The sequence below is a fragment of the Globicephala melas genome, chromosome 2 (genome assembly GCF_963455315.2).
Source record: "Globicephala melas chromosome 2, mGloMel1.2, whole genome shotgun sequence".
NCBI lineage: Eukaryota > Metazoa > Chordata > Mammalia > Artiodactyla > Delphinidae > Globicephala > Globicephala melas.
Window position 1 is genome coordinate 19,308,895 of NC_083315.2, and position 26,206 is coordinate 19,335,100.

The 26,206-nt window shown below is 46.4% G+C and overlaps 1 protein-coding gene across 7 annotated transcripts in view; it reads right to left on the minus strand.

The window, feature by feature from the left end:
• The window catches only part of CAMK1D (calcium/calmodulin dependent protein kinase ID), a 415,209-nt gene that overhangs the window by 50,614 nt on the left and 338,389 nt on the right, over positions 1-26,206 (minus strand). For all 7 annotated transcript variants that reach the window (XM_060293260.1, XM_060293277.1, XM_030836975.2 and 4 more), the window contains exons 4-5: positions 11,077-11,215; positions 6,605-6,731 (exon numbers count right to left, since the gene is read on the minus strand). In XM_060293260.1, coding sequence (XP_060149243.1) covers positions 6,605-6,731; positions 11,077-11,215 — 266 coding nt within the window. The remainder of the gene's footprint in view (positions 1-6,604; positions 6,732-11,076; positions 11,216-26,206) is intronic.

Genomic DNA, 26,206 nt, shown 5'->3' on the forward strand with positions numbered 1-26,206 from the left:
CCCTTCATCTTGGCCCGAGTCCCACCCTTCCTTCAAATCTTGCCTCCTCTGTGAGTTTTCCCCTGCTGGTTCTAGCCCTTACTGATCCGTCTCTCGCCTGTATCTGTGAGGCTGCTTCTGAACTATGTCAGTTACTTCACACTGCAAACACGATACCTTACGTGGATCCGTATCGCCCACTGGCCATACTGCATTGGAGGAGCCCCAGGTGTTGACAGAGCCCTAGGCGCCGCCTGCAGCAGGAACGCAATACACCTGGATGGAGAGATGCCCGCCATCTCCTGTCATCAGTGACCTGACACTCAGCATGGGCCCTGGTTCCTTATACGGGGTGTGTAAGGACCAGGCAGCTGCTAAGGGTCAAGGGTGAAGTTCAAAAGGCTCAGATTTCTTTGCTTTCTCCCAGGGTACCTTGTGCCTTGGGACACTTAGGATAAACAGCCCTTTTCCCATTATTTCTTCATTATTAGAGAACTCATTTAAATTGAAGTAGTAACTCGAGGTTGGTGAAACTAACTATTCAGCTGAAGAGTCATTTAGGTCATAACTGACACAACAACAAAACAACTGCGCTCACCAATGGAAACCAACACTGCCTCGAAGGAATCTGAACTAAAGCCGACAGCCGTCCTCTGCTCCCAGCTTGGGCTCTTGGGACGTGTGGCCCCCAGGATGGGCGGCAGGGGAACGGTACTCCCTCCCTTCTCTCCCGTAGATGCCTAATGGCTCTGCCCTGTTCAAATGAAAAACTGCCCGGCAAAAAGGAGGCCGTGGCTTCTGTGTCCAAGGTCCCAAATAGTGTCCCCATCAGACTGCTTGGGGGGGGGGAGTGGGCAGGTGGACGGGGCTGTGTCCAGCCCCAGGCTGAGAGCACACTGGGGTCCTCTGATGAAGACCTGTTTCATCTTCTCTGCAGCATTACTCTGACTACCAGGCTCCCACAGAAATAATTAGTTGTTCGATTAATCTATAATTTAAGGTTCCCCAAGCCAGTGGTCCCCACTCAGTCTTTATCTTACCTGACTTCGTAGCCACAGCTGACACAAGGCACTTCATCCTCCCTGAAGTGCTGTCCAGATGCCACACACCCCCCCTGGTTCTCTTCCTATGTCACCCACTGTCCCTTCTGAGTCCCCGGGACTCAGCCCTGGGACCTTTCCTCTCCTCCATCTACACCCGCCCCCCACTTGATGATTCCATCCAGGTTCATGGCTTTACAATGCATCAGAGGGGACTTCCCTGGAGGTCCAGTGATTAGGACTCTGCACTTCCACTGCAGGGGGCACGGGTTTGATATCCCTGGTCGGGGAACTAAGATCCCACATGCCGCGTGGTGAGGCCAAACAAAACAAAAACAAAAAACCCCAAACAACAAAAAAACCAAATAAAATGCACCAGAGGCTATCAGTTCCCAAATACCGTCCACCCCCACAGCTCATGGATCCACATTTGAGATCTGCCTACTCGCTAAAATTCATTTGCAGCCCCCAAATCAATACTTGGGATGCTTTTGCGGTCGTTTGTAGACCTGCCCAGAGTGGGCAGGGAGTCACCCGAGTGCTCGCTCCCAGCTGAGGGCAAACACCGCAATGCTCTGCCCTCTTGTTTTGTCTCTCACAGAGATAAGAACTATAGTTTTTATGGTCCAGTTAGTGCCACATTTTCCCACACTTTTGTGCATTCTGTTGATTTCACTATTAAAAACGGCCCCCAGGGCTTCCCTGGTGGCGCAGTGGTGGAGAGTCCGCCTGCCGATGCAGGGGACACGGCTTTGTGGCCCGGCCCGGGAGGATCCCACGTGCCGCGGAGCGGCTGGGCCCGTGAGCCATGGCCGCTGAGCCTGCGCGTCCGGAGCCTGTGCTCTGCAACGGGAGAGAGGCCACAACGGTGAGAGGCCCGCGTACCGCAAAAAAAAAAAAAAAACCGCCCCCAGGTGTCAGTGCCAAGGTGCTGTCCAGTGCCCCCAAGCACAAGAAGGCTGCACCTTATGGAGAAAACGCATGTCCGATAAGCTTCACTTAGGCGTGAGTTACAGTGTTGTCAGCCTAAGCTCAACGGTAATGAATCAGCGACAATATTAAATAAAGTGACACTGGACAGAGATACACATATAACAAGGTCAAGTATCGACCAGCTGATGACAGTGCTGGGACTAGAGACCCGCAGGAACCCAGCCCTGTATTTCCCCTGGGAGTGGGGCTCAGGGTCTGCCCGTTCAGCGCTCACAGTGACTTTATAGGACAGAACTGCTGTGCAAAACAGGAGTCTCCCCTCAAGACCTGGCTCCTATTCCAGCTGCCTTCCGGACCTCACAGATGTTATCAAATCCAAACCTGAACCCCTGGTGATACTTCTGCAACGTTCTCCCCCCACATCTTAATTAAAGGCAACTGCACTCTTCCAAGGACTCAGGCCAAAACCCTTGGAATTACCCTTGATGTCTCTCTCTTTCAAACCCTACTTCTGGGTTTTCAGAAAATCTTGATGACGTCACCTGCACATCACATTCAGAATCCCACAGCGTCTCATCACTTCCACTCTGCCAACCTGACCCAGCCCCGACCATTTCTCGCCTGGACGACTCCAGAGCCTTCTAGCTGGTCTCCTTCCTTCCACCCTGGCCCTGTCCCCCCTGCCACCTCTCCTTATCCCAGCCTGTCCCCCACAGGGATCTTGGTGAAAGTTGGATCATGTCACCCATTACCTCAGATCCCTCCAGCGGCTTCCAGCCACCCGTGGTCATGACAGCGACTTCTAAGTCCTGGTCTGCACATGCCCTGCCCTCTGCTTCTCTGACTTCCTCCTTTCTCACCCTGCTCCTGTTGCGCCTCCCACACTCCTGCCCCAGGGCCTTTGAACCATCCTTGGAATGCTCTTCCTCCCAATAACGGCACGGCTGGCTCCTTCACTGCAATCATACCTTTACCCCACTGTCACCTTCTTACTGAGGGCTGCCTTGATCAGTGTAGTTAAAATGACAACCCCCTGCACACACATACACACACACACACACACACACACAGACACACACACACTTCCTATTGTCTTTCCTGCCTTATTTTTCTGCATAGCATGCATGTCCATCTAAGATGCTAATTAATATATTTAGCTGTTTGCTTATAGCCCGTTTCCCTCTCACTCAGATGTAAGTACCACGAGGTTGAGGATTTTTATCTGTTGTTTTTTCTTTCTACTGATGCATCCCCAGTGCCTAGCACAGAAGGTAGGCACTAAATAAATAATTCTTGAATGAGGCATAATATAGCACTCATCATACATTATTCAATTTACCTGTTAGCCCTCTCTCTCACAATACTGTGAACATTCTGAGGTCAGAGACTCTATCTAATTTGTATTTGTATTCCTAACACCAAACTCTTGTGCATGACACATAACAGGAATTCAATAAACACATGCTGAATGAAGAGAAGGGGAGCAGAGAAATAAAATATCGCTCATGTTTACGAAGCTTAGGTTTTTATTGAATTCAACAAGCATCTGTGCAAAGATGAGTAAGCCAGAGCCCCTGCTCTAGTGGAGAGGGGGAGAGACACGGATAAATATGGAAGCTGATGCAATGTGGTAAGAAAAGGAAAATAACCAGGATGACAAAGGAGAGGATGGATGTTGGGAAAGCAGTCAAAAGAGGGTCGTGTAGGGCTTCCCTGGTGGTGCAGTGGTTAAGAATCTGCCTGCCAATGCAGGGGACATGGGTTCGAGCCCTGGTCCGGGAAGATCCCACATGCCGCGGAGCAACTAAGCCCGTGCGCCACAACTACTGAGCCTGTGCTCTAGAGCCCACAAGCCACAACTACTGAGCCCTCGTGCCACAACTACGGAAGCCCACGTGCCTAGAGCCCATGCTGTGAGACAAGAGAAGCCACGACAATGAGAAGCCCACGCCCCACAATGAAGAGTAGCCCCTGCTCACCGTAACTAGAGAAAGACTGTGCACAGCAACGAAGACCCAACACAGCCAAAAATAAAAACAAATAAATAAATTTAAAATAAAAACAAAAAAAGGGTCACGTAAGCTGGGCTTTAATGGTCGAATAGGAGCTTGCCATGCAGACTGTTGGGGAGAAACAGCCTAAGCTCAGCTGCTCACTGCCCAAGGCATGTCTACGTAGACACAAGCTCCCCAGTGTTGCCCCTTTCTTACTCTAAAAGGTCCCCCAAGAATCTTGGTGCTCAATAAATGTGAACAAACAGAATTGCCATATTCCCATAGTCCTCCTTTCCCCTCTTCACTCCAGGAAAACTCTGTATCTGACAACAGAATTACCCGACGGCTCCACTTGCCACCATTTAGGGTAAAAGAGCAAAGGCCACATCCACACCCCAGTCCCGGTTCCCAGACTCATCAGCGACTGACATCTAAACACAACCAGACCACTAGGATGGCAGCCACTTAGAAACCCAGAGAAACTGCCATTCCACAAGCTCTGTCAAAATGTAAAAAAGCGAAAATCCATTTAGAAAGTGCTGGAGCTTTCCAAATACGAGAACAGTACGATGCCTATGTAAATATGCACATTCTCTGTCAGAGCCCACGTCCTGAAGCAGGAGCTGGGCGGCTACAGCATCCTCAGCTTCCTCGCCCGGCGTGGCCTGGGCAGCAGCCCCTGCGGAGCAGAGCAAAGCCATTCCAGCAGGGGACTGGACCCCATGACCTCATAGGCCTGTCCATTTTCTGATGCCTATGACTCACCACGGTTGGAACCGGCTTTTTTCCTCCCTGTCTTTTAAGAGAAATGAGAATAAGCTTGTCTCATTCATTTTTATTTGCCGCTTGCCTGGTGGCTTAGACTGAACTGGAGAAATTCCACACACACACACATCACACACACACCGCACACGCTCACATTTGCACCCACGGCCCCCACCTCAGGGCACACACGTGTCTACACGTGCATCTCACACCACAGCTGCTGATCCAAGTCCTCCTGATGGAGTCCAAGCTCTTCCCGAAACCATGACTTTTCTCTCCTAGAACGGGGACTGCTCACCCGGCCATGCATCTCCATCAGATGTGCTGGCTTCGCAGACACGATCAGAACCATCTCCCCTTCTGTATCTAGTGCATACACACAACCCAGGGACAAAATTCCTGGGTACTATGACAGTCGAGAGCTAACAGGTACTGACCACATCTTCTCCTCCCCTCCCACATTTATACCATCTTGATCTCCTCCTAAATCTGTGGCTTCCTTCCCTTCCCCTCATTTTAGTCTCTATTCCCCTCAAGTCTGTTCTTTTCTCCTGAGTTCCTTTAAAAGTGCACCAGCTGTGACATTAACAGTGATGACTTAACGCCCATTATCATGCAAGCACTTGGAGGGCCCTGAATTGCCTCCGAGGTCTTTCGAAGTTTCTGACCATGCTCTGGGCCCCAGACACGTTTAGCTGAGGCCTGCTTCCCTCAGCCTGCCTGGGAAGGTCACGTGGTTATATCCCCAAACAAACAGGAATAACATTGGTCATCTAACATCACCTCCTCTCCTTCAGGGCAGGCTTACTGTTCTCATTAAGAAAAGCCATCATGGTCTGTATGATGAGAATTCAGCCTTGGTCTCCATTTTCTCAAAGTCTCTTCCAGTCTCAGTTCTTCCTGCTCTTAGACCTTCCTAGCTTGTACTCACTCTCTCCCCAGCACAAGCTGATGCCTCCACCTGGAACTCTGTCCCCTGACTTTCCCATGGTTGGGGCTGCTTCTCGTCATGAAGGCTAATGCCTGAGTCTCCTCCTGTCCCCTTAAATGTCCCAACCCCTCTTCACACCTGTCATTCTATCATACACTCCCGTTTTGTCTTCTTCATAGCATGTAAGATCTGAAATGCCCCCTGTTTCTTTTCTGCCTGTCTCTCCCAACTGAAAGGTCAGCTACACAAGGGCAGGTGTTCCGTCTCATTCACTGTCTTCACCCCAGTGCCTAGAACAGCATCTGGTACATAGCAGGCATTTATACAGTCATGCAAATGGAAGCCTCGATAACTTCGTACACAGTTCCGATGGCCTTTCTCTGGGCCCCCAGAAGATGGAAGTTGAGTCTCAGTATGTGCTCAGGTCTGCCACAGCATTTTCTGCATTCTGAGTGTCAGGGACAAAGGATCTCTGGGGTTCTGATTTTAGAAAAAACTTTAATTCTTGGCTTCTCCAGGACAGATCAGGATTGGCTAATTAAAGAGAGTGACTTGGTCAAGGTCTGAACCAGATTCCTCCTATCAATATTTTCTTTCTACGTGTTTCTATCTCAACATTTTGTTTTATGTGTGTTTGCACCTTATTGTCATCCCACATGTCACTGTAAATCATTTAAAAACATAGATACACATGACGTATTTCTGGTCTTAGAACCTGGGAATTCACCCAAATCGATTCCTGGCCTCCACACAGGCCCACGCCCAAATCAAACGGGATTTCCACCCAACTATTAAAAGGTTTCAGGGGAAATCACTTCCCTTCAAACTCATTCCAGTGTCTCTCAGTCTTTTTATTCCTCCCTCAAGGGAAACGAAGGCAGCTGTGATCACGTGCCAGGCTCGAATGCTTAAGACAAGCGATCAGGTTGACAAGTGGGAAAACACACACACGCAGCCCTTACCGACATAGCCTGGGGTCCCACAGGCTGTGGACATCACGTCTCCTTTGCCCTCCATTTTGGACAATCCAAAGTCACTGATCATGATTTTGGACTCTTCATCCTGGCTGTAGTACAATAGGTTCTCAGGCTAAAAAGAAATGTAAAAAAGAAATCCATTTTAAAAGCTGGGTTACTTGTGGGAGCCTCACCAAACCACCAAAACTTAATGACAATGGAAGAACAGACTTGACCTTTAGACACAGTAAATGCCTTAAGAAAAGCAGTGTTTAGTGAAAACAATGCAGGGTGCCTTATATCGTATTGGGCATTTACGGATTTTCAATACATGTGAGCCCCTTTCCCTTATTAGTATTTTCTCTACTTAAGAACCATGAACCATATATTGAGGCAACTAGAAAGCAGATGTCTCTCAGACTTGTCAATTCATTTCTTGGGTTCGGGGCACAGAGATTCCCAGAAAGAAAACTGTCTTTGCAGGTGCTATTCGGTTTCTTTTTTCTGACCCTTGTCAGCAACCTGTCTCCAACCTAAGGGTCTCTCTCCCCGCCCTAAGGGACGTCCCGTGTCCATAGCTCGGGCACATGCACTGCACTTCCCCCTTTCCTGGGGCAGCTGATATCCGAGCGCTCCGCTCCCTGGGAAACAGGGGGAGGTCATCACCGAATGAATCGGAGGCAGAAGATCTAGAGCTTTCTAGCCATGTGTCCTTAAAAGCTCTGTTTCTGTAGAAGACGGGTCAAGATGGTTCCTTGTTTGCTTCCCTGACTGTAAAATGAAATGTCAGAGCTCAGGCAGCAGTAATGCACGACATGCAGCAAAGGTCCGATTACAGCTCCCGTTTCCACTCTAAGTCTGTATACATCAGTGGCACCCCCGTGGTGTCTACATGGGAGGGGCTTACGGATGGCAATCCTGGGGTAAACCAGGAGACAGCAAAGTTTCGTTTGTATGACATCTTGTGGAAAATTGGGGAATCTGGTTGTTTCCGGCAAAAAATGAGGGCGGGGCTTATGGAGACGGAGGGAGATGTTGAGCAAGCATCCCCCCACCCTTGCTGTCTCTCACAGTAATTTTCCATCCATGACCCCTCACTCTGCTCAACGGCTATACGTCCCCATGTGTCCTTGCCACATGTGCAGCCCAATTCTCTCCCCTAATGCAATGCCCCTCTTGCAGGAGTCTTGAATAAAGCCTTCCTTACCATTTTAACATGTGTCAGAACCATTTTTTTCTTTAACTGAACCCCAAGGAAAAAAATACTACCCCTCACTCAAAATAACATGATACATCATTCACAGTGACTTTAACCCTGTGGATGAAGCATAAAATTAGAAGAAAATCAAATGTATGCTTGAGGATGCTTTCAATTCCTTTTAAACTAGAATAAAATGAGCCAATCAATAGTAGAAACAACAACACTTAGAAAGCAGAGGGAAATAATCTAACCAAACAGTGCACGTGGCTCTTGGCTTCTCTGAATGTTTAGGGATTCGCCTTTGATGAACAGTAAGAATCCAATCATGGGTGCAAAGAGAATTTTTTTTAAAAGTGTCTGATTTTATAACTTCCTGTCCCAGTACTTCTACAGCTGTAAAGTCAAGGATCTCATGCTCCTAGACAAGGCTGCATCCAGGCAGGAGACGGCCTAAGAGCCCCGAATCTCTCCTGATACCTTCCTCCTACAGGAGACGCATTTGGATCAATGAACTGCTCTTCTGAAGGGCAATCGCCAAGGAGGGTTCAGTGGACTGGCCATTCTCAGCTTAGGTCAATACTGTTACTTACCTCCAGACTTAGTAAGCACAGCAGGGCTTTACTTGTGGGGAGGGGTGAACAGGGAAAAAGTGGGAGGGAAGATGGGCTCAGGGATGATGTGGGTGGAGGCCCCCACTAGGCAGTAGGAGGGCTGTGAGGATGGAGGGGCAGGAGGAGGGAGGCGATCTTACGATGCTTCCTGGGATCCTATGAGGCCCAGGACTCACCGAAAAATGATTTTTCTGTATTTTATGGCATCTTTGCAAGACAATTCGTGGCCAATACTTGACTTGGGATGTCAATTCCAACGCTTGTTCACATAACAAGCTTCTAAAAGATCTGAATCAACACTTCCTGTAAAGTTCATGTTACCTATAGTCATACTCCTGATCCAGTGTTCTCACCTGGGGACAATTTTGCCCCCCAGGAGACATTTGGCAATGCCTAGAGACATTTTTTGGTGGTCAAAACTTCAGGACTGGTACAGGTATCTAGTGGGTAGAGACCAGGGACGCTACTGAACAGGCACAGGGCAGCCTCGCACAGCAAAGCATGACCCAGCTCCAAAGGGCAACAGTGCCTAACGGGAGGAAGCAACAGGGGACATTTCGCCTGTTTTGAAAAAAAGACAACTGATCATCGTTAGCAGCTTCTGGGGCAAGAAGACACAAGAATACCTTTCTGAAGGGAGAAAGAGGTATAGCCACCTGTGGGGGTAGGGCAGCATCTCAAATTGTGCTCTAATCTTACACGAACCCAATCATGTTCTCTATTGCTCTGGCCTCTATCACAGAGTTTAGTTTTCTTAGAGGTTTATGAAAATTTAATTCCTGAACCCCAACTTCCTCCACATAGATCAAACTTCTTTGTGCCTCTGAAAAGAGACCACAGAAAGGTCCTAAAATGGTAACATTCTATCCACAATTACAAGCCTGGTGATCTTAAAGTTCTACAGGCTGGGAGCTGCATGCACTTCTCCAAAAGCGTTACCCGCGTGTAAAAAACATGATCTCCCATAAAGCCAGTCCATCCATGACCCCTCACTCTGCTCAACGGCTATACCTCCCCATGTGTCCTTGCCACATGTGCAGTGGAGCCCAATTCTCTCCCCTAATGCAATGCCCCTCTTGCAGGAGTCTTGAATAAAGCCTTCCTTACCATTTTCTAAGGGGGAAATAAACATTGCCCATCTAGGAAATGGCTTACCTGCTTAGAAATGATTTCTAGTAAGTACACCACATCACATCTCTACGGTCACTAAACTAACTTGTTCAGGAAGAGCTAGCTGCCTGCTGTGGCCTGGAAGCACAGAACCGGCATTTGGTGAGGGCACAAGAGAGCAGAGAAGGCACGGCTGCCTGGTACAGAGGCGCCAGGTCACCTTACCTAGCCCTTACCTGGCCCTCTGAAGGACCTGCAAGTCCTGAAGATGAACTACTTGTGCTCACGGCCCATTTCACCCATCAGGAGGCTAGCAAAGGCTGTAAGAAGTCCATCAACGTCCTCAAATACCCTCGTCCAGCAGTTCTCCAAGTGTGGTTCCCAGGCCAACATCAACATCATCTGTAAACCCCTTAGAAATGCAAGTTCCCGGGCCCTGATGCAGACCTGCAGGATCAGAACCTCTGGGGTAGAGCCAGCAATCTGTTTTTACAAGCCATCCAGACAGTTCTGATGTAGGCTAACATTTGGGAGCCACTACCCTAGTCAATGGAAAGTGATTAACATGGAGAAAAGCAAAAACTTCACAGTGAATTCCTATGAAAGGAAAAGCCACACCATTTTATACCTTGACAGCCAGCACCAGATGACGGCCGGATGTTAACAGTCTGTTTTAACACACGTTTACCATTTATTCCCTAAATTGATTTAGATTGCCCGTAGTTGTGTATAGCATGGCTTCAGCACAATATAATCCCTGTGTTTCTGATAGGAGTGGTGAGTATGTGTGCTGGGGTGAGATGTCTATCTTGACTGGTGCCGTGAGTTCTGGGGGCTGGACCTGTAACTGCTGTAGAATGAAGCCACTTTATAGCCTCGGGTCAACAGTGCAGATTTTTTCCTGTTCCTCAAATTGATATGTTCGATACCTACCCTTGGTACTATGATACCTACCCTTCGGCATCCACAGAGACCCTTGGGCCAAGGTGACCAAGGCCCAGATCCTTCAATGCTATTGGTGAAGGGTGAGTATTTCAAAACCTCATAGGGAAAAGATAAGAATGGAACCGACAGGACATTGGGAGAAGGCTGTAACTGTATGTCATTTAACCCATCTTTCTGGATAACCTTTTATTTCCTTTCTCCCTCACCTCACACCCTCTATCTACTGCTCCCTTTCTTTCATATGGTGGGTTGCGCTGAAACAGGGCTGGAATTGGGAAAAGACTGGAGAACTGCACTGGGCAATCTTCACGGCATCCAGGTCTTGAACAAAATTACCCTCTAGATAAGTTTGAAGCAATACACAACCTAGCTCCCCATGGCCCTTTCGTTGTACAGTGGTTATTAAATGTCCCAAACAATGGCCAGCCCCGTTGATCTTCATCATCTTTCAAGCTACCTCTGGGTCCCAAAGACCCTGATGACTAACAGTACACAAAGCCCACTGTATCTACATCAAGGCAACCTCATCCCTCCTCTGGAGCCAATCTGCTCCGACAGGTGCATTGTGGGTTGGAAAGTAACTGGAGGGTGTTGCTAAGCGACAGCCTCACCTTGAGGTCCCTGTGGACAATGCCCATTCTATGGAGATAGTAGACAGCATCCAAGACCTGGCGGATCAGAGTGCTGGCATCTTTCTCTGTGTAAAATCCCTTCTCCACTATCCGGTCAAACAGCTCTCCACCAGATACACTGTTAAAAAAAAAAGAGAGAGAGAGAACCAATCAGTATAAGTTAAAAAAGACATGTTAAATTTTTCAGTGAAAACTACCAATAAGACCTTTCAATATGGTGAAAGACCCAGACTTTATTTCAAAAATTAATCCAGGGCTTCCCTGGTGGCACAGTGGTTGAGAGTCCGCCTGCCGATGCAGGGGATGCGGGTTCGTGTCCCGGTCCGGGAAGATCCCACGTGCCGCGGAGCGGCTGGGCCCGTCAGCCATGGCTGCTGAGCCTGAGCGTCCGGAGCCTGTGCTCCGCAACGGGAGAGGCCACAACAGTGAGAGGCCTGCGTACCGCAAAAAAAAAAAAAAAAATCAATTTTCAGATTTAAGTGTTGCCCCCTTATTCCCCAGAAGCTATATCAGGGCAGTGTTTCTATGTCATGATGGTACAGATGGTCCAGGACGAAATAAAGTAAATAAAAATCAACCAGGATCCATGGACTGGCCAGGCCTGAGAAGTTTCTCTTGGCCTTTGCCTCCATCCTGCTGGGACAGCATTAACTCAGGATAACCTTCCAGAATATCAGCATCATCAGTTATAGGGCGATGACACTGGATAAGATGCCTCCTTTGCATGCGAGTATAGCCTTAAAGGTTTGGGCGGTGGGAGGGGTGCTATGGGCAAAGCAGGAAGCAGCCAACAGGACGTCCGGGTTCTTGACCCAGTTCTGCTCCTAAGATGCTGAGAGGATGGGCACTCCTGGAATCTTTGCACCTCAGTCTTTTTATCTGTAAAATGAGGTAGTTAATCTAGTCAACCACTCCCTGAGAGGCACCAGAGCCTTAAAGCCACTTGTGATTTACAAAAAGAGATAGAAGAACGACACTCCATTACATTGTTTTACTTTGGTTTTTGTTGAGAATATTTCATTTCAATTTCTTTGAATTTCAGATTGCATTACCATTTTTTTTTTGTATTTATCAAAAGGGGACCTAGGTCACTAAAGGTTAAAAAGCCTTGGTGGACAGAGACCCTTTCAGCTCTGAGATTTGATGTTGCTCTGAGTTGAACAAAGTAACAGAACTGTTAAATCCTGAATAGAAACAATTCAACTGATACCTTTGCCTTCAAATTCTTGGAGTACAGACTTCTCTAAGAAAAACAATGCTTTGTGCAAATAATTAAGCCATCCCTTGAAATTAGCTTCAAGGGATATATCAGCACTATTTTAATAAAAGAGAAAAAAATTTTCCAAAAACAAAATGAAAAAGGTGTATGTGAAATATTAAGATCATAAAAGTTTCACAAACAACTTTTACATCTTTAAAAGACAGGCCCCAGGAGTGACACACACACATACACTAACACACAAAGCTATGATTCATTTTCTTCAAGTCAACGCAATTAATGTTCAGTAACTGAGCCACTGAAATGTTCTTTTCAAAAAAACTAATAAAACACAATTGCAGCTATAAAAGGCCTATGTATTAGAGTCTTTCCCATTACATATAATCATTCCAAGCCATACTGCGCTTGCATAATGTCTCATTTCCAAAGCAAACTGAGCAATCTAGATAAAAGAAGAAGGACGCTCAGGAGAAATAAAAAGCAATTCAAAGAGTGAAAAGAAGTACAAACAGGGGAGCAACTACATCCTGATGACCATGTTGTCTACATTAACCATCCTTAGGTAAGCCCAGATCCCAAGACATTCCCTCTCAGCAACTCACATCAAGTTCTCGCCACTCTTCATTTTTCTGGAAACTTCTTCCAATGATTTCAATGGAAGAACTTTGCAGAGCTTGAGGATGTATTACAGGAGATGCACAGTTGCCAGGGGTAGGGAGAACCTGCGTGCATTCACTTCACTGAATCATTTATTCAATCATTCATTCCACGTGTACTGGGCGCCCATTAGGTGCCAGCCACCCTGTGCAGCTGGTGCCAATCAAGGTGGCATTAGCTGCGCCGGAGGAAAACCCTGTCTTGATTGTGCCCCTCCTCATTCCCTACATCAGCCCACCTTCAATAATGGTACCACTTACTAGTGTTCCAGTGCTTTCTTACCGCTGGGCTGCCTGCTACTCACATCCTCTGCAAGGTGCTGGAAGCCCTCGAGCAACAATGCTCGCCCCTGGGACCTCCCTGGTGGTCTAGCAGTTACGACTCCGCATTCCCAATGCAGGAGCAATCCTTGGTGCGATCCCTGGTCAGGGAACTAGATCCTGCACACCACAGCTGAGACCCAGCACAGCCAAAGAAACAAACAAATAAAGCTCACCCCTTCCTCCACCTCCCACCCTTAGCACTCTGTGACCTGCACTTTGCCAGGTCCCTTCCCTCCCTCAAAACTGATCTTCCCTGCTTCCCATTCTCTCAAAGTCCACCTCTCCGCAATGTGATATAAGGTATTAATAGCCATTGAATAATATTTTCACTGTGATAGGTCAGCAATGCAATAAGAACTGAAGCATCAGAGTTGAAGTTTAAGATACTCCTGTCACATGTAGTGTCAGGGCCCCCATTTTCTGCACATTTAGTATTTCACTTCTTAAATTCCAAACTGCACCAGAAAGAATGTCATTTCCTTAGAAACCAAGGAACAGGGTGAAAGTTTAAAAAACTTGCCAATAAAAAATGTAACAATACTGATAAAAATACCTTCAAGTTTGTAAATCACTTTATACTTTCCAGAAATCTCCTTAAGCACACATTTCAAAAGGTCATTCTTACAGACTGAATGTTTGTGCACCCCCGTCCCCCAATTCATATGTTGAAGCTCTAACTGTCCCCCTCCCCCAAACTGTGTGATGGTATTTGGAGGTGGGAATTTACGGAGGTAATTAGGTTTGGTTGAGGTCATGAGGGTGGGGCCCTGATGATGGAATTAGTGTCTCCATGAGAAGAATAAGGGACACCAGAGAGTTTTCTTTCTCTAAGCCATGTGAGGACCTAGTGAGAAGGTGGCCATCTGTAAGCCAGGAACAGAGGCCTAACAGGAACCAAATGTGCCAGCACCTTGATCTTAGACATCTCAGACTCCAGAACTGAGAGAAATACATCTCTGTCCTTTAAGCTGCCCAGTCGCTGGTATTTTGTTATGAGCCTGAGCTAAGACACCCAATCACTTTCAAAATCACTTGTGAACAACCAGAATCCCAGAATCACTGACAAGGAAATACATTTAGAATCGTGGCAAGGGGCCTGTCTCATTTTCAGGCTGGCAGGACACGTGAAGGTTGGGGTGGTGGGCTGCTGAGCTGACAGGTTGTTTGCTTGAGTCAATATCCTTCTACGGCAAGCTTCCAATGTGTGCGGTTTAAAGGTCCTCTTCAGAAATGGAGTTCCCCAATGAAAACATGCAAAGCATCAGAATGTAGTTGGAAGGATCAGCGGTCGGGTGATTGGAGAAAAGGAATAGGACCATAATAACAGGTCAATAAATAAAATTACTTAATGGCAGCTATGGGAGAGAGGTTCAGCTTTAGGGGGATGTAACTACATAGAAGGAAACTGGCTACCGAAGACTAAGGGAGCAGAAGACAGGAATATGGTTTGAAAAATTCTCTACTCCTCTCAATTTGAACTTGGACATTTATTTAGAATAACCTGCCTTTGCAGTGAACTTGGGTTTGCTCAGTCTCTGATCTTCCTTGCCTATTACACTGCACTGCTATCACTGTATGTGAATCTTAACTATGCAAAAACCAAATAGTTGGACGTAATGATCTCAATAAAATTTGTTTACTTGCAAAATTTTAAGTAATGCAAATCTCTTCAAATTAAAAAATAGTCAAGAAACAGAATTTCAGAGTTGCTGGATCAAGTAAACTAAGTTTTGATTCTATACTGTAATATATTCTGTAACGTACTATTATATACAACTTTGTCAGTATACCATGCATCCACTGTTAATACTGGGCAAACCATGTTATTTTTTACATGCACTTGAACTTCATCTGATTTTGGTAGATATTTTCCTCTTATTTTAAGATTTACTGCTAATTATAGTCTAAAATGTTTCATATCTTACATCACCCACATGTTCATTCAAAAATGGTACTTGTGCTAATGCTGAAAAATGGGCTCCAAAAATCTATTCCTCTAGGAGTTAGATTTAATAAAATATGAAGAAGGCCAGTGGAAACCAGAATATGTCACCCTCAAATATGCCTCTTCGCCATAAAATTATTTTGAACTGAAGGCAGTTAAGAAGCAAGTAAATGTAAGAGAAGCTCCCACTTTTCTGTCTGAAGGCAGGAAATAAATTCTCCTTTCACTGGAGACAGACTCTTAACAGCCCAGAGTGAAACTGGCAAGTAAACCATGTTCAACTAACCCTTATCATCTTCGTTACACGTCTTCACCATTTACTACCCTTATTACAAACTACTTTGTCTTGTCCATTCTTCACAAATTTATTGTTTGCCTAAAAGGTATAAAAGCTTCCTGCCCTGGTCACTTCTTGAGGTCTTCATTCCCTTGTGAAGCCTCCTGTGGATATGTAAAAATTCAATAAAATTTGTTTGCTTTTTTCCCTATTCATCTGTCTTTGTGAGTTTCATCTTCAGATCCAGCCAGGGACCATCTGAGGGTTAAAGAAAAAAACTTCTTCCTTCCCAAAAAGGCCAAATAGTATAGTGCTGTGCTATTAACATTAGAGACAGGAGTCTGAGAAGTATTAGTGCTGATACTGGGGATGATAAAAAGCAGTGTTACAGCAGATATGGCCCGAAATTCACAAGAATGTCAGATAACTAGGCAGCGCCAGTGTTCAAGACCCGGGAGGCGTGGCTACAGCAGCCACATGGCTTAATGTGCCCCAGAGCAAGGCTGGTTAAAAACGCGTGTTTTCTAAGAACATTTCCCCTGTTTAATCCTAAGGGGAAGGCAGTCCTGAAACATACAGGTTGTGATTGAGACGCTGCAGACAAAGCAGTTTTCAACTGTGAAACCCCAAGGCCTAGATGACAGAAATTTTTTTTCACGCAGCCTGGAGAAAGACAAAGACCATCAGTCTTTGCCTCAATCCAGTCCCGACTTGGCAGCCGCTGGAACTTCCTTCCTCCCATGCAGGGCACCCGCTGTCTCTCTGTCCCCTGATCCTCACGACTTCATGTGTCTTTGGTGCCCTCACTCTCTGCTCCTGGGGGGACACTCTCACCCACTCTGGGACGATTAAGGGTTTATTTCATGAAAACTCTGTCCTCAATATTTCCCTCCTTCAACAAATCCCACTTTAATAATTAAAATACCTTTATTCTCAGAATTCAGTTTCACAACGTCTTCCCAGCCTCAATCTGTTCAGAAATTTCCAAAACACAAACACACGCCTCTCCGTGGAATGGGGCACAGAAATGTAACCCCTTGTGTGCCACTGCATTTTGATTCTGGCTCTTTTCCCTTCTCGGTGTCTGGGTGTTATGGACTGAATTGTGTCCCCCCAGCCCCCATTTTTTTTATGTTGAAATCCTAACAGCCGCCCACCGCCGCCCCCCACCCCCACCCGCCCCAGCCAAAGTACAACTCAGAATGTGACTGTACTTGGAGATGGGCCCTTTAAAGAGGTAATTAAAGTTAAATGAGGTCATACAGGTCTAGTGAGAGAAGACACCAGGGATGAACACAGAGGCTGGACCCCGTGAGGACACAGTGAGAAGGCAGCTGTCTGCACGCCACAGAGAGAGGCTCCAGGAGAAGCCAAACATGCCCACACTCTGATCTTGGACTTCCAGTCTCTAGAATGCTGAGGAAATAATTTCTGTTGTTTCGAGTCACCCAGTGCGTGGTATTTTGTGATGGCAGCCCAAGCAGACTGTCCATATTTGTGTACTGTATCTTTGAATGCATACTCTCTTTATATTTTTTTCAAGCTTTATTGGGGGAAAACATTTTTGCTACTTTACTTGCATTGTATGCCTTTTTATTCACCTAATCAAATAGTCTTGCATCAAGTGATAAAATACGCTGTCCCTGTTTCCAAGGGGTACACAGGCCAGTGTGTATGGGGGGCAGGTGACCAAGATACACAGACAAGAAAAACACAGTACGGATGTTCTGATGTTGAAGGGAGAGGGGGTGAAGGTGTTTTGGAAGACCACAGAAGGCCAGGGGACAGGGCAGGAAAAAGTGAATCGGAGCTGTCTTAAAGGAGGAGCAGTATTTAGTCAAGTGGAGAAAAGTCCAGTGGGCAGGCAGAGTCCAGTCATTTGAACGATCATGAAAGGAGTTTTTGCTGAATTAATTTTCAGGGAAATAGAATCAATGAAAGAAGCATTAAGTGAGCACCTTCTATAAGCCCACCATGTGGCATGCAGTTAGTCTCTATTTGGGGAGCTACAAATTAAGTTCAAGTTGACCATCAAGACCACTAGCAACTAATGACTTGCCAGGCTGTGATCCAGGCTGGCTGACCACAGGACGTCGTAGACGGGAGAAATCCGTGGTTAGGGAAGGTTCCTAAAGGAGGTATCTGAACTTCCTTTGTGTCCTCAGTCTAGCACAGCACTCACTGAATGGCAGAAAAGTGCTGGCTGATTCCTGAAGCAAGGCATTAGGAGGAAGATCATGACAGGCAGGGAGAAGAGGGAGACGCAGGAACGGACAAGATATGCAAAGAAGCCAGACTTATCTGGAAGATGTGACCGGTGAGGATGAGTCAAATCACGAAGGATTCTGGAAACCACACAGCAGAGACTGGATGGGGTGCATTGGACCACACTTAATTCTAAGCTGCTTGTGATCCAAGGCAACCCACTTCTGAGAGAGATGCTACTGAGAGTGTGACCATCTGTGCATGTGGGCGTGGAGGGGAGGGACATCTTGGAACCAAAGTCCTTTTGCAGGGTGTGTACCCTGTCCTCCAAAGCAGGTCTGTCCCTGCCATCCTGGAGGCCTACTGCTTTTACAGTCTCGGTCCTGCAGGCTTCCTACCACCTTTAGATGTGCTCACAACAGCGCATCTAAAATCCATTCCTCCGACTCCATGTCAACCAGCTCTGTAGTGTGCACTGATCTTCCATCCATCCAGGCAACAACTTTCACTGCCTTTGGCGGGGCCTCAGTGATTCCTAACAATCACCTCTCCCTGTTTTCCAGCTACGCCCCTCCAGCTCCCATCCAGCTGCCCCTCAAGGCTGGCCAGGAAAAATGTGGTCACAGACAAAACAATGGGTAAGAAAGAAGTGAAGGTGTTTTAATTTTGTATATGAAACGTGCTTGCTGAGACTCTGATAGAGAAATTCTACTTTTGCATTACTCAAGAAAAGGATGAAAAGATTTGCTGAAAAAAATTATTAGCATGCTCAAGATTAAAACAGTTAATCTCTTCCATCACCTGTCCACATTCCAAAAAAAGATAAGTTAATTACAAAATCATTTTTATGGGCCCAGCACGCTTCCACTGCACTGCCCTGCTACAAATCATTTTTAGATTTTTGTATTCTAAGATGGCAAAGCGTGTCTTATCCATATTGAATCCCCAGGATTTATGACTTATATTCTAGTGAAGGAGGAAGAGAAAGGAAATAAATGAACAAATAGGTAAATGTGAAACATTCAGAGAGTTCAAAACGCTGTGGGGAGATAGAAACAAGCCTGAGATGAGTATGTGGTGGAGTCACTTTTATGTGGGCTCCGAGATGGCCCCACTGGATGACAGGGAAGAGCCAGCCCAGTGATGATCCGGGAGAGCTTCTGGGCAAAGGGGTGAGCTTGTCCTAAGACCCTTAGGACAGCACAGGTCTTTCTTAAGGTATTTGGGGACCAAAAGCAAAGTCATGGTGACTGGAATCTGGTGGGCAGAGTAGAGTGGTTGAGAGAGACGAAGGCTCAGGTCATGCAGGGCCATGTGTTATGGGTTGAATGTTTATGTTCCCCACCCACCCCCACCAAATTCATATGTTGACCTAACCCACAAAGTGATGGTATTAGGAGGTGGAGCTTTTGGGAGGTAATCAGGCCATGAGGGTGGAGCCCTCATGAATGGGATTAGTGCCCTCATCAGAGACCCCAGAGAACTAGCTGGCCCTACTTCCACATGAGAACACAAGAAGTTGGCAGAACCTGGAAGAGGGCTCTTACCAGAATGCAACCACACTGGCACTCTGATCTTGGACTTCCAGGCTCCAAAACTGTGAGAAACAAATTTCTGTTGTCTATAAGCCGCCTGATCTATGGTACTTTGTTATGGCAGCCCAAATGGAAAAAGAGGCCATGTAAACTAAGATTTAAACAGGGGGGTTATTCTACATCAGATGAGGTATCATTGGAGGGTTTTCAGCCAGGAGACAGGGGAACTGGTTTACAGTTTTCAAAAATCACTCTGGCTGCCTGCAGTGTGGACAATAGGTTATAGAGCAAGAGTGGAAGAAGGCAGATCGTTGCGGAGCCACTGTAGTGATCCACGTGACAGAGGCTGGTGGCTCAGCTTGGGGAACACTGGAGTCTAAGAGAAGTATACAGACATGAGGTATGTTTTCGAGACACAGTAGACAAGACTAACTGATGAAGATGATATAAGGCATGCTGGAAGGAGAGGAATCAAGAACGTCTCCTAGATTTTTGACTTGAGGAACAGCTAGATTATTTGAAAAGGGGGTCCCTGGTGAAAGAGCAAATTTGGAGGGGTTAAAAACAACTAGGGCAGTATTGACCACCAGAACTTCCTGTGATGGTGGAAATGCTTTTTCTCTGCAATCTGATGTGGTGACCACCACTCACAGAGAGCTACGGTGCATCTGAAATGTGGCTAGTGCAACTGGAAAACTGACTTTTAAATCTTATTTAATTTTAATTAATGTATTAACTAATGTAAATAGCTCCATGGCACTACCACAGTGGGTTGCATAGATCTTGAGCCTTGGGTAGGATATGGAAGTCTGAGATGCCTGTGGGATGGAGATGTCAAGCAGGTTGCCATAGATACGAGCCTGAAGGTCCTGGGGAGGATCAGGGCTAGAGTTCAAAACTAGCAAGTCATCAGCATGCAGATGGTCTTCAAAGCCAAGAGGGTAGACCTGATCCCCTGGGAGAGTGTAGCTGGGAAAGGGAAAGGCGTTTGAGTGCTGGGGATCCAACACTCAGATAAGGATGAGCCAGCAAAGGACCAGACAGCAGGAGGAAGCAAAGGAGGCGTGTGGGGCCATGGAAATCAAGGAGAAGGGTCTAGTCATCCCTGACAGATGCTGCTGAGAGATGAGGGCAGAGAAATGTCCACTGTATTTACGAAGATGAAGATCAGGGCTGGGGGCGAAGAGCTGGGAGTCATCGGCATATGAGATGCTTCTAGACCTTGGGACTGGAGATGTCCGAGTACAGGATTGGCCTATCTGAGCCTCATTTTCTCAACTATACAAGGGGGAATTATGCCTGATCTAAGAATTAAGTGAGGGGACTTCCCTGGTGGTCCAGTGGGTAAGACTCTACGCTCCCAATGCAGGGACCCCAGTTTCAATCCCTGGTCCGGGAACTAGATCCCACATGCATGCCGCAACTAAGAAGTCCACATGCCGCAACTAAACATGCCGCAGCAAAGATCCTGCATGCCGGCGCAGGCAAAATAAATGAATAAATAAATTAATTTAAAAAAAGAAAAAGAATTAAGTGAGACAATGAAGGGAAAATCCCTAGGCGGACTCCTGGTGTGCTGCAGTGTTTTGTAAATATCGGTGCCCTTCTCCATTTTCTGCAGGGGATCGGGGGCAGGAGCCAACCACTGACTGACAAGGGATCGGTGTGAAGGGAGCTGCTAGAAACAGGGAGTTGCAGTGTGAGGAGGGTGACATAGGGCTTCAGGCTGAACAGGCAGGAGAGTCCCCTGCTCTCTTCTCTGCTCCATGCAGACAGGCTGGACTTTTTGAAGATATCCACGCACTTGATTAGGATGGAAATCTGTGACAATGTCAGCCTTCTTACGTAATCTTACAACGTTGTATTGTGACTTCTGTCTGTATTAATTAGATGCATTTCTATAACCTTCTATAATGAGGACTCGCAATGTGAGGGTCGCAATGTGACCTCCGATGGCACATTTCCTGAGATGTTCTAGGTTAATGAAATACTGATAGATGTGCCACAGCCCCAGGCAGTGACCTTGTGGTAGAACGTACACAGTATGGGCTTTATATTAACAGATGTTCTTGAATATATCGAATATAAGTTTTGGAAAAATTCTGTAATGAAATGTTTGTTACATACTGGCCTTCCCACCATTAGTTCTAATGAGGAAAATTTCACTTGGCAACAATTTTTTTTTCTTTTGCAATTTTCTAGTATTAAAATAATTTTGCATTTCTTGAGTAGATAACAACTGGAAGAGATTGGAGACGGCTCTGGAATAGGTCTGGAGGATGGCGTGGTTACAGGTAGTCCGTAAAATTGCTAACTCCCATGTAGGGAACTGACAGTTGGCTGTTAAGCACAGCTTTGCCTATCTTGGGTGAGTTTGCTCAAAACTAACGGAGAACAACTATGCAATTTTACATATGCTCAGAGATTCAGAATCTGAAGACAACCTGATGGGGTCCCAATTTTATGACAAGCCTAAAAAAATGCAGTTAATTCCTTTGTCCAGCTTTAATTTATTATAGGTATTTATATTCATTCTAGTGTTTCTCAGCCAATCTGTACTGAAAATCTTACAGCAGATGCATGGGACAGCCCATGCTTTCAGGTAATATGAGAAAGGTCTAACAGTGCCTTCAAAAAAACACAACCAAAATAAAAATGGTCTACCTGTTGTTCAGACTTCATTAAGTCTGCGGAGTTCAAGTTCACTTTCTATCAATAGCATTGACAAATGTACAAGATCACAGCTGCCGGGCTTCCCTGGTGGCGCAGTGGTTGAGAGCCCGCCTGCCAATGCAGGGGACGCGGGTTCGTGCCCCGGTCCGGGAAGATCCCACATGCCGCGGAGCGGCTGCGCCTGTGAGCCATGGCCGCTGAGCCTGCGCGTCCGGAGCCTGTGCTCCGCGACGGGAGAGGCCACAGCGGTGAGAGACCCGCGTACCGCAAAAAAAAAAAAAAAAAAAAAAAAAAATATCACAGCTGCCCACTGTAGGGTTCCCTGGCTCTGGGCCACCTTTGTACCTGTTGAATCCTCACATATTTTTGTCTTTCTAATTCCCACTCATCATTTAGATCCTAGCTTGAATATCACTACTTCAGAAAAGCCTTTCCTGATCCCCAGACCAGATTAGGTCCTCCCTTCCCCCTGCCCCATTACATTCTCTCTCAGCATCTGTATTTCTGCCCAGCACTCATCAGGTAGAATCGACTGTTGGCATATTTGTCTGTGTAATGCTTGTCTTCCTACTCTGCCCCTGCCTATTCCAGACTGTGACGTCCACGAAGGCAGAGGCAATGTCAACCTCTTCACTGACACTGTTTTAGCCAGGACCTGGCCAGGTACCTGGCACAGACAAAAAGCTAACCAAACAGATGTTGAATAGAGAAAGATTTTGCACACACATACACAAAAACAAAACAGTGAGTGGGATCTGGATGTAGCTGGGCATGGCATACACAAGCAGTTGTGCAAATCCTCAAAGCTCATGCCACGGAGGGCACAACAGAAGTGTTCTGAGGCCCCCACACCCAGCATGCTTGCTTTAGAACTGTTTAAAAAACACATTTAACAACTAAGAGAAGTTTAAATATCATGAGCTGTGAGGAGGGAAGAGAGGAATTAAATCATCAAATTTATCCATCAACCCACCCAGCCATCCATCCACAATTCTCCCAGGCACCTAAACTTGCTACTGGTTTGCATGCTCTACCTACGTCTCTCCAATCATATCTCCCCTTGACCTCTTCTGCTTTGCGTTTTGCTTTTTTTGCCTGGAAGAGGCACCCTCACTGAAGGATGTTCTAGGGCCCCCGACGCACCCAGTGAATGGTTCTCCCACCTGGCTGGTCCTGGCTTTGCCCAGGTACCCTGAGCAGATGAGACTTCGTAAATTCCCCTCAATAGAAGATTACCTAAAAGCAACTAAATAAGAGAACCCTTCAGCATATTTTTATAACCATCCGTTTAAAAATCATGTCAAAAATCCATTTAGAATGATTTGCTGAAGGGTGAGTTATGAGTGATATAGAGCAGGGTGTGGGGACACAGTGACCCCCAGGGTGTAAGTGCCTGTCTGGTACTGTCATGACCTAATCCGTGCCCCAAGGACTGGATGGGGCAGATCAAAACAGACCAAAGCCGTTTGCAGAACGAAAGCAGTGAAGCCATCAAAGTTTGCTGTCATTTGCAAATTTTGATTGATAACTGTTTTAAACATTCCCTTGTAATTGCACAAATACACATTATACACTGAAATGGCTTCTTCAGTTAATTTGCTCTTTTAGAATGAAGATAATGAAACAGACAAGGTTCCAGACATTTCACTTAAGTATCCACTATCGCTCTCTCTCACTCAGGCCAAATTCCTCCAAGTCTGAGAATATATAACAAAACCTCCACTCATAGACTCACATATTTCCCATGTGTTCTAGTCCCTTATTGGGCAAAAAGAATTCTTGCTGATGGACTTCCATTTTTTTCTAGCACCCACACATTTACCCTCCACATGTAGCAGAGTGAAATAAGATGTATCACGGCATTGAATGTGATCACTGCAACATATCTGAAGATAACATATGACAACCTACAAAACCTCATCATGGTTGTATTCAGTATGAGCCTTAACATTAAAACAAAGCAAGGTTTTCTCCAAAGTGAACAGGTCTTCTACAGATGGATACCGCTAACCCCAAGCAACGAAGAGCAGCCTTGTGAAAACCATCCCGAATCTGGGTGGTAACTTACTACCTCCGAGGCACCATGCCCGAAACGTAGGAGCTGCCATTAAACAAAGATTGACAGTCGAAGTGTGGGTAACTGGTAAGACCTAAAGTTCCTGCTTTCACACCTGAAAGTATCTCCTTATAAAAACAAACTGTTTGTTAAAATAAGAGTATGAAACTTTAGTTACAAACAAATTTAATAGAGGAAACAGAAGTCATAGAAAGGATTCGGGCCTCTTCAGGCCACTCCTCGCTCATCATCCACCACCGCTAATGAACATTTGGGGCCTCTCCCTGCTCCGTCTGCTGCCAGCAGGAGCTCTGAGACGTGGGCGCAGTAAAGAGCCCTTTCTGGTGGTCTGTGTATATATAGCCGCTGTCCTTGTCACCAGAAAAATCACTCTGGTCAGCCAATGACCCCAGATCAGAAGCTTGTAGCAACTACCAGTGGTGTTTCAGGTTCCAAAGAGAAAACTCCTTCCAGGAACTCTCTTCCTTCCCTCTTCATGTCCTCAGGGGGGACTCTGAGCCACACACCCTGCCTGCCCGTCCCTTTCCTGACCCTGAACCTGAGTCCCTGGGTTCACATGAGCATCCTACGTCTTCCCCGCTCCGCTCTCTCAATGTCTGGGCGTGGATGACTCTTCACTGCTGCAGCTCCACAGCGGACCTCGGACAGAATTATTCCTTTCTCAAGATTATTCTGAAAGACACACCCAGCATGCTTGCTTTTGAACTGTTTAAAAAACACATTTAACAAATAAGAGAAGTTTAAATATCATGAGCTGTGAGGAGTGAAGGGAGGAATTAAATTGCATTGTCCTGGGCCAGACCAGAAGCCAGGATAACGTCTCAGCTTCCCTTTGCTGCATCTCTGACCGAGGTTTTGATGGCTGATTTTATTTGTCAGTTTGCCTGAAACACAGGGTATCCAGGTATGTGGTCAAATGTTATGCTGGGTGTGTCTGTGAGGGTGTTTGGGGATGAGATTAACATCTGAGTTGATGAACTGAGGAAAGGACACTGCCCTCCGCAATGCGGATGGGCCTCAACCAATCGGTTGAAGGCCTACATAGAACAAAAAGGTTGAGAAAGAGGAAACTCCTCCTGCCTGAATTCCTTCTAGTTGAGCATTGGTATCTTTCCCGCCTTTGGACTTGAACCAAAATGTCGGCTCTACCCAGGTGTCGAGGTTTTGAACTACAACTACACCACTGGCCCTCCTGGACCTCCAGCCTGCTGACCCTCCCCTGCAGATCTTGGGACTTGTCAGCCTCTAACAAAGTGTGAGCCAGTTCCTTACAATAAATCTCATGTGTGTGCACATCCTATTGGCTCTGTTTCTCTGCAGAACCCTCATGAATATATTAACTAATACGGGGACTTTCAGCTTCCGGGTCTCGGAAGCTTCTGGGAGTTTATAGGACTCCTTGGCTTAACCCCAATGCATGGCATCACCTGCTGTATTCAGGAAGATAAATCCCTGGTCTCCAAATGTAGGGACCTTGGAAGCCAACAGGTCAACCCTCTCCTTTTACCGGTGAGGGAAGCGATGCTCTGAGCTATGGCGTGACTCACCTGTGGTCACACGGTTCACAGATGGCATGGCCCCTCGGCACTGCCTCATGGTGCCTCCTGTGAAAAGACCCCTTTCTCAGCAAGTCTAGTCACTATCCTCTAAGAGAAACTGGAGAGCAGAAAAGACAGTGTGGGAAAGACTGGGAATCACAGAGGTGGCCCGGATAGGAAAACAAGAAAGAGAAAGTGGTTTCAGGAGTTGTCCATCTATTAAGAGATCCCCACTCAAACATTCTCCTGAGTGGGAATGGACAGTGTGGAAAACTCACATTTCTAAGTGATTTACCACTGTTCTAACTTCCCCCTCCATTTCCAGCAAGCTTTTCTAAGATATATGAGCCCCAAGTGGGCGGATCTGAGATACAGTATCTTATGTTTTTACTTTTACAGGTAACACAGGCATCGAGCCAAATTCCAAGTGTATCTTTGATGACAAAAATGCTGCAAAGCCAATTAGAAGTCTAAAACGCCGTCCAAGTGCCAAATGGGCCCTAGGACACACCTTCAACAAAGCTGCTGGTTTTGATTTGTGGTTTTCTTGAACAAAGTTCCTTCTCAGCCTAAATTTGGCAAAACAAAAACACCAACGAAAATCCGCATACAGCAACACTAAAACCCCACAACTGCCTTAGGTAGAGACTCACTTTCTTA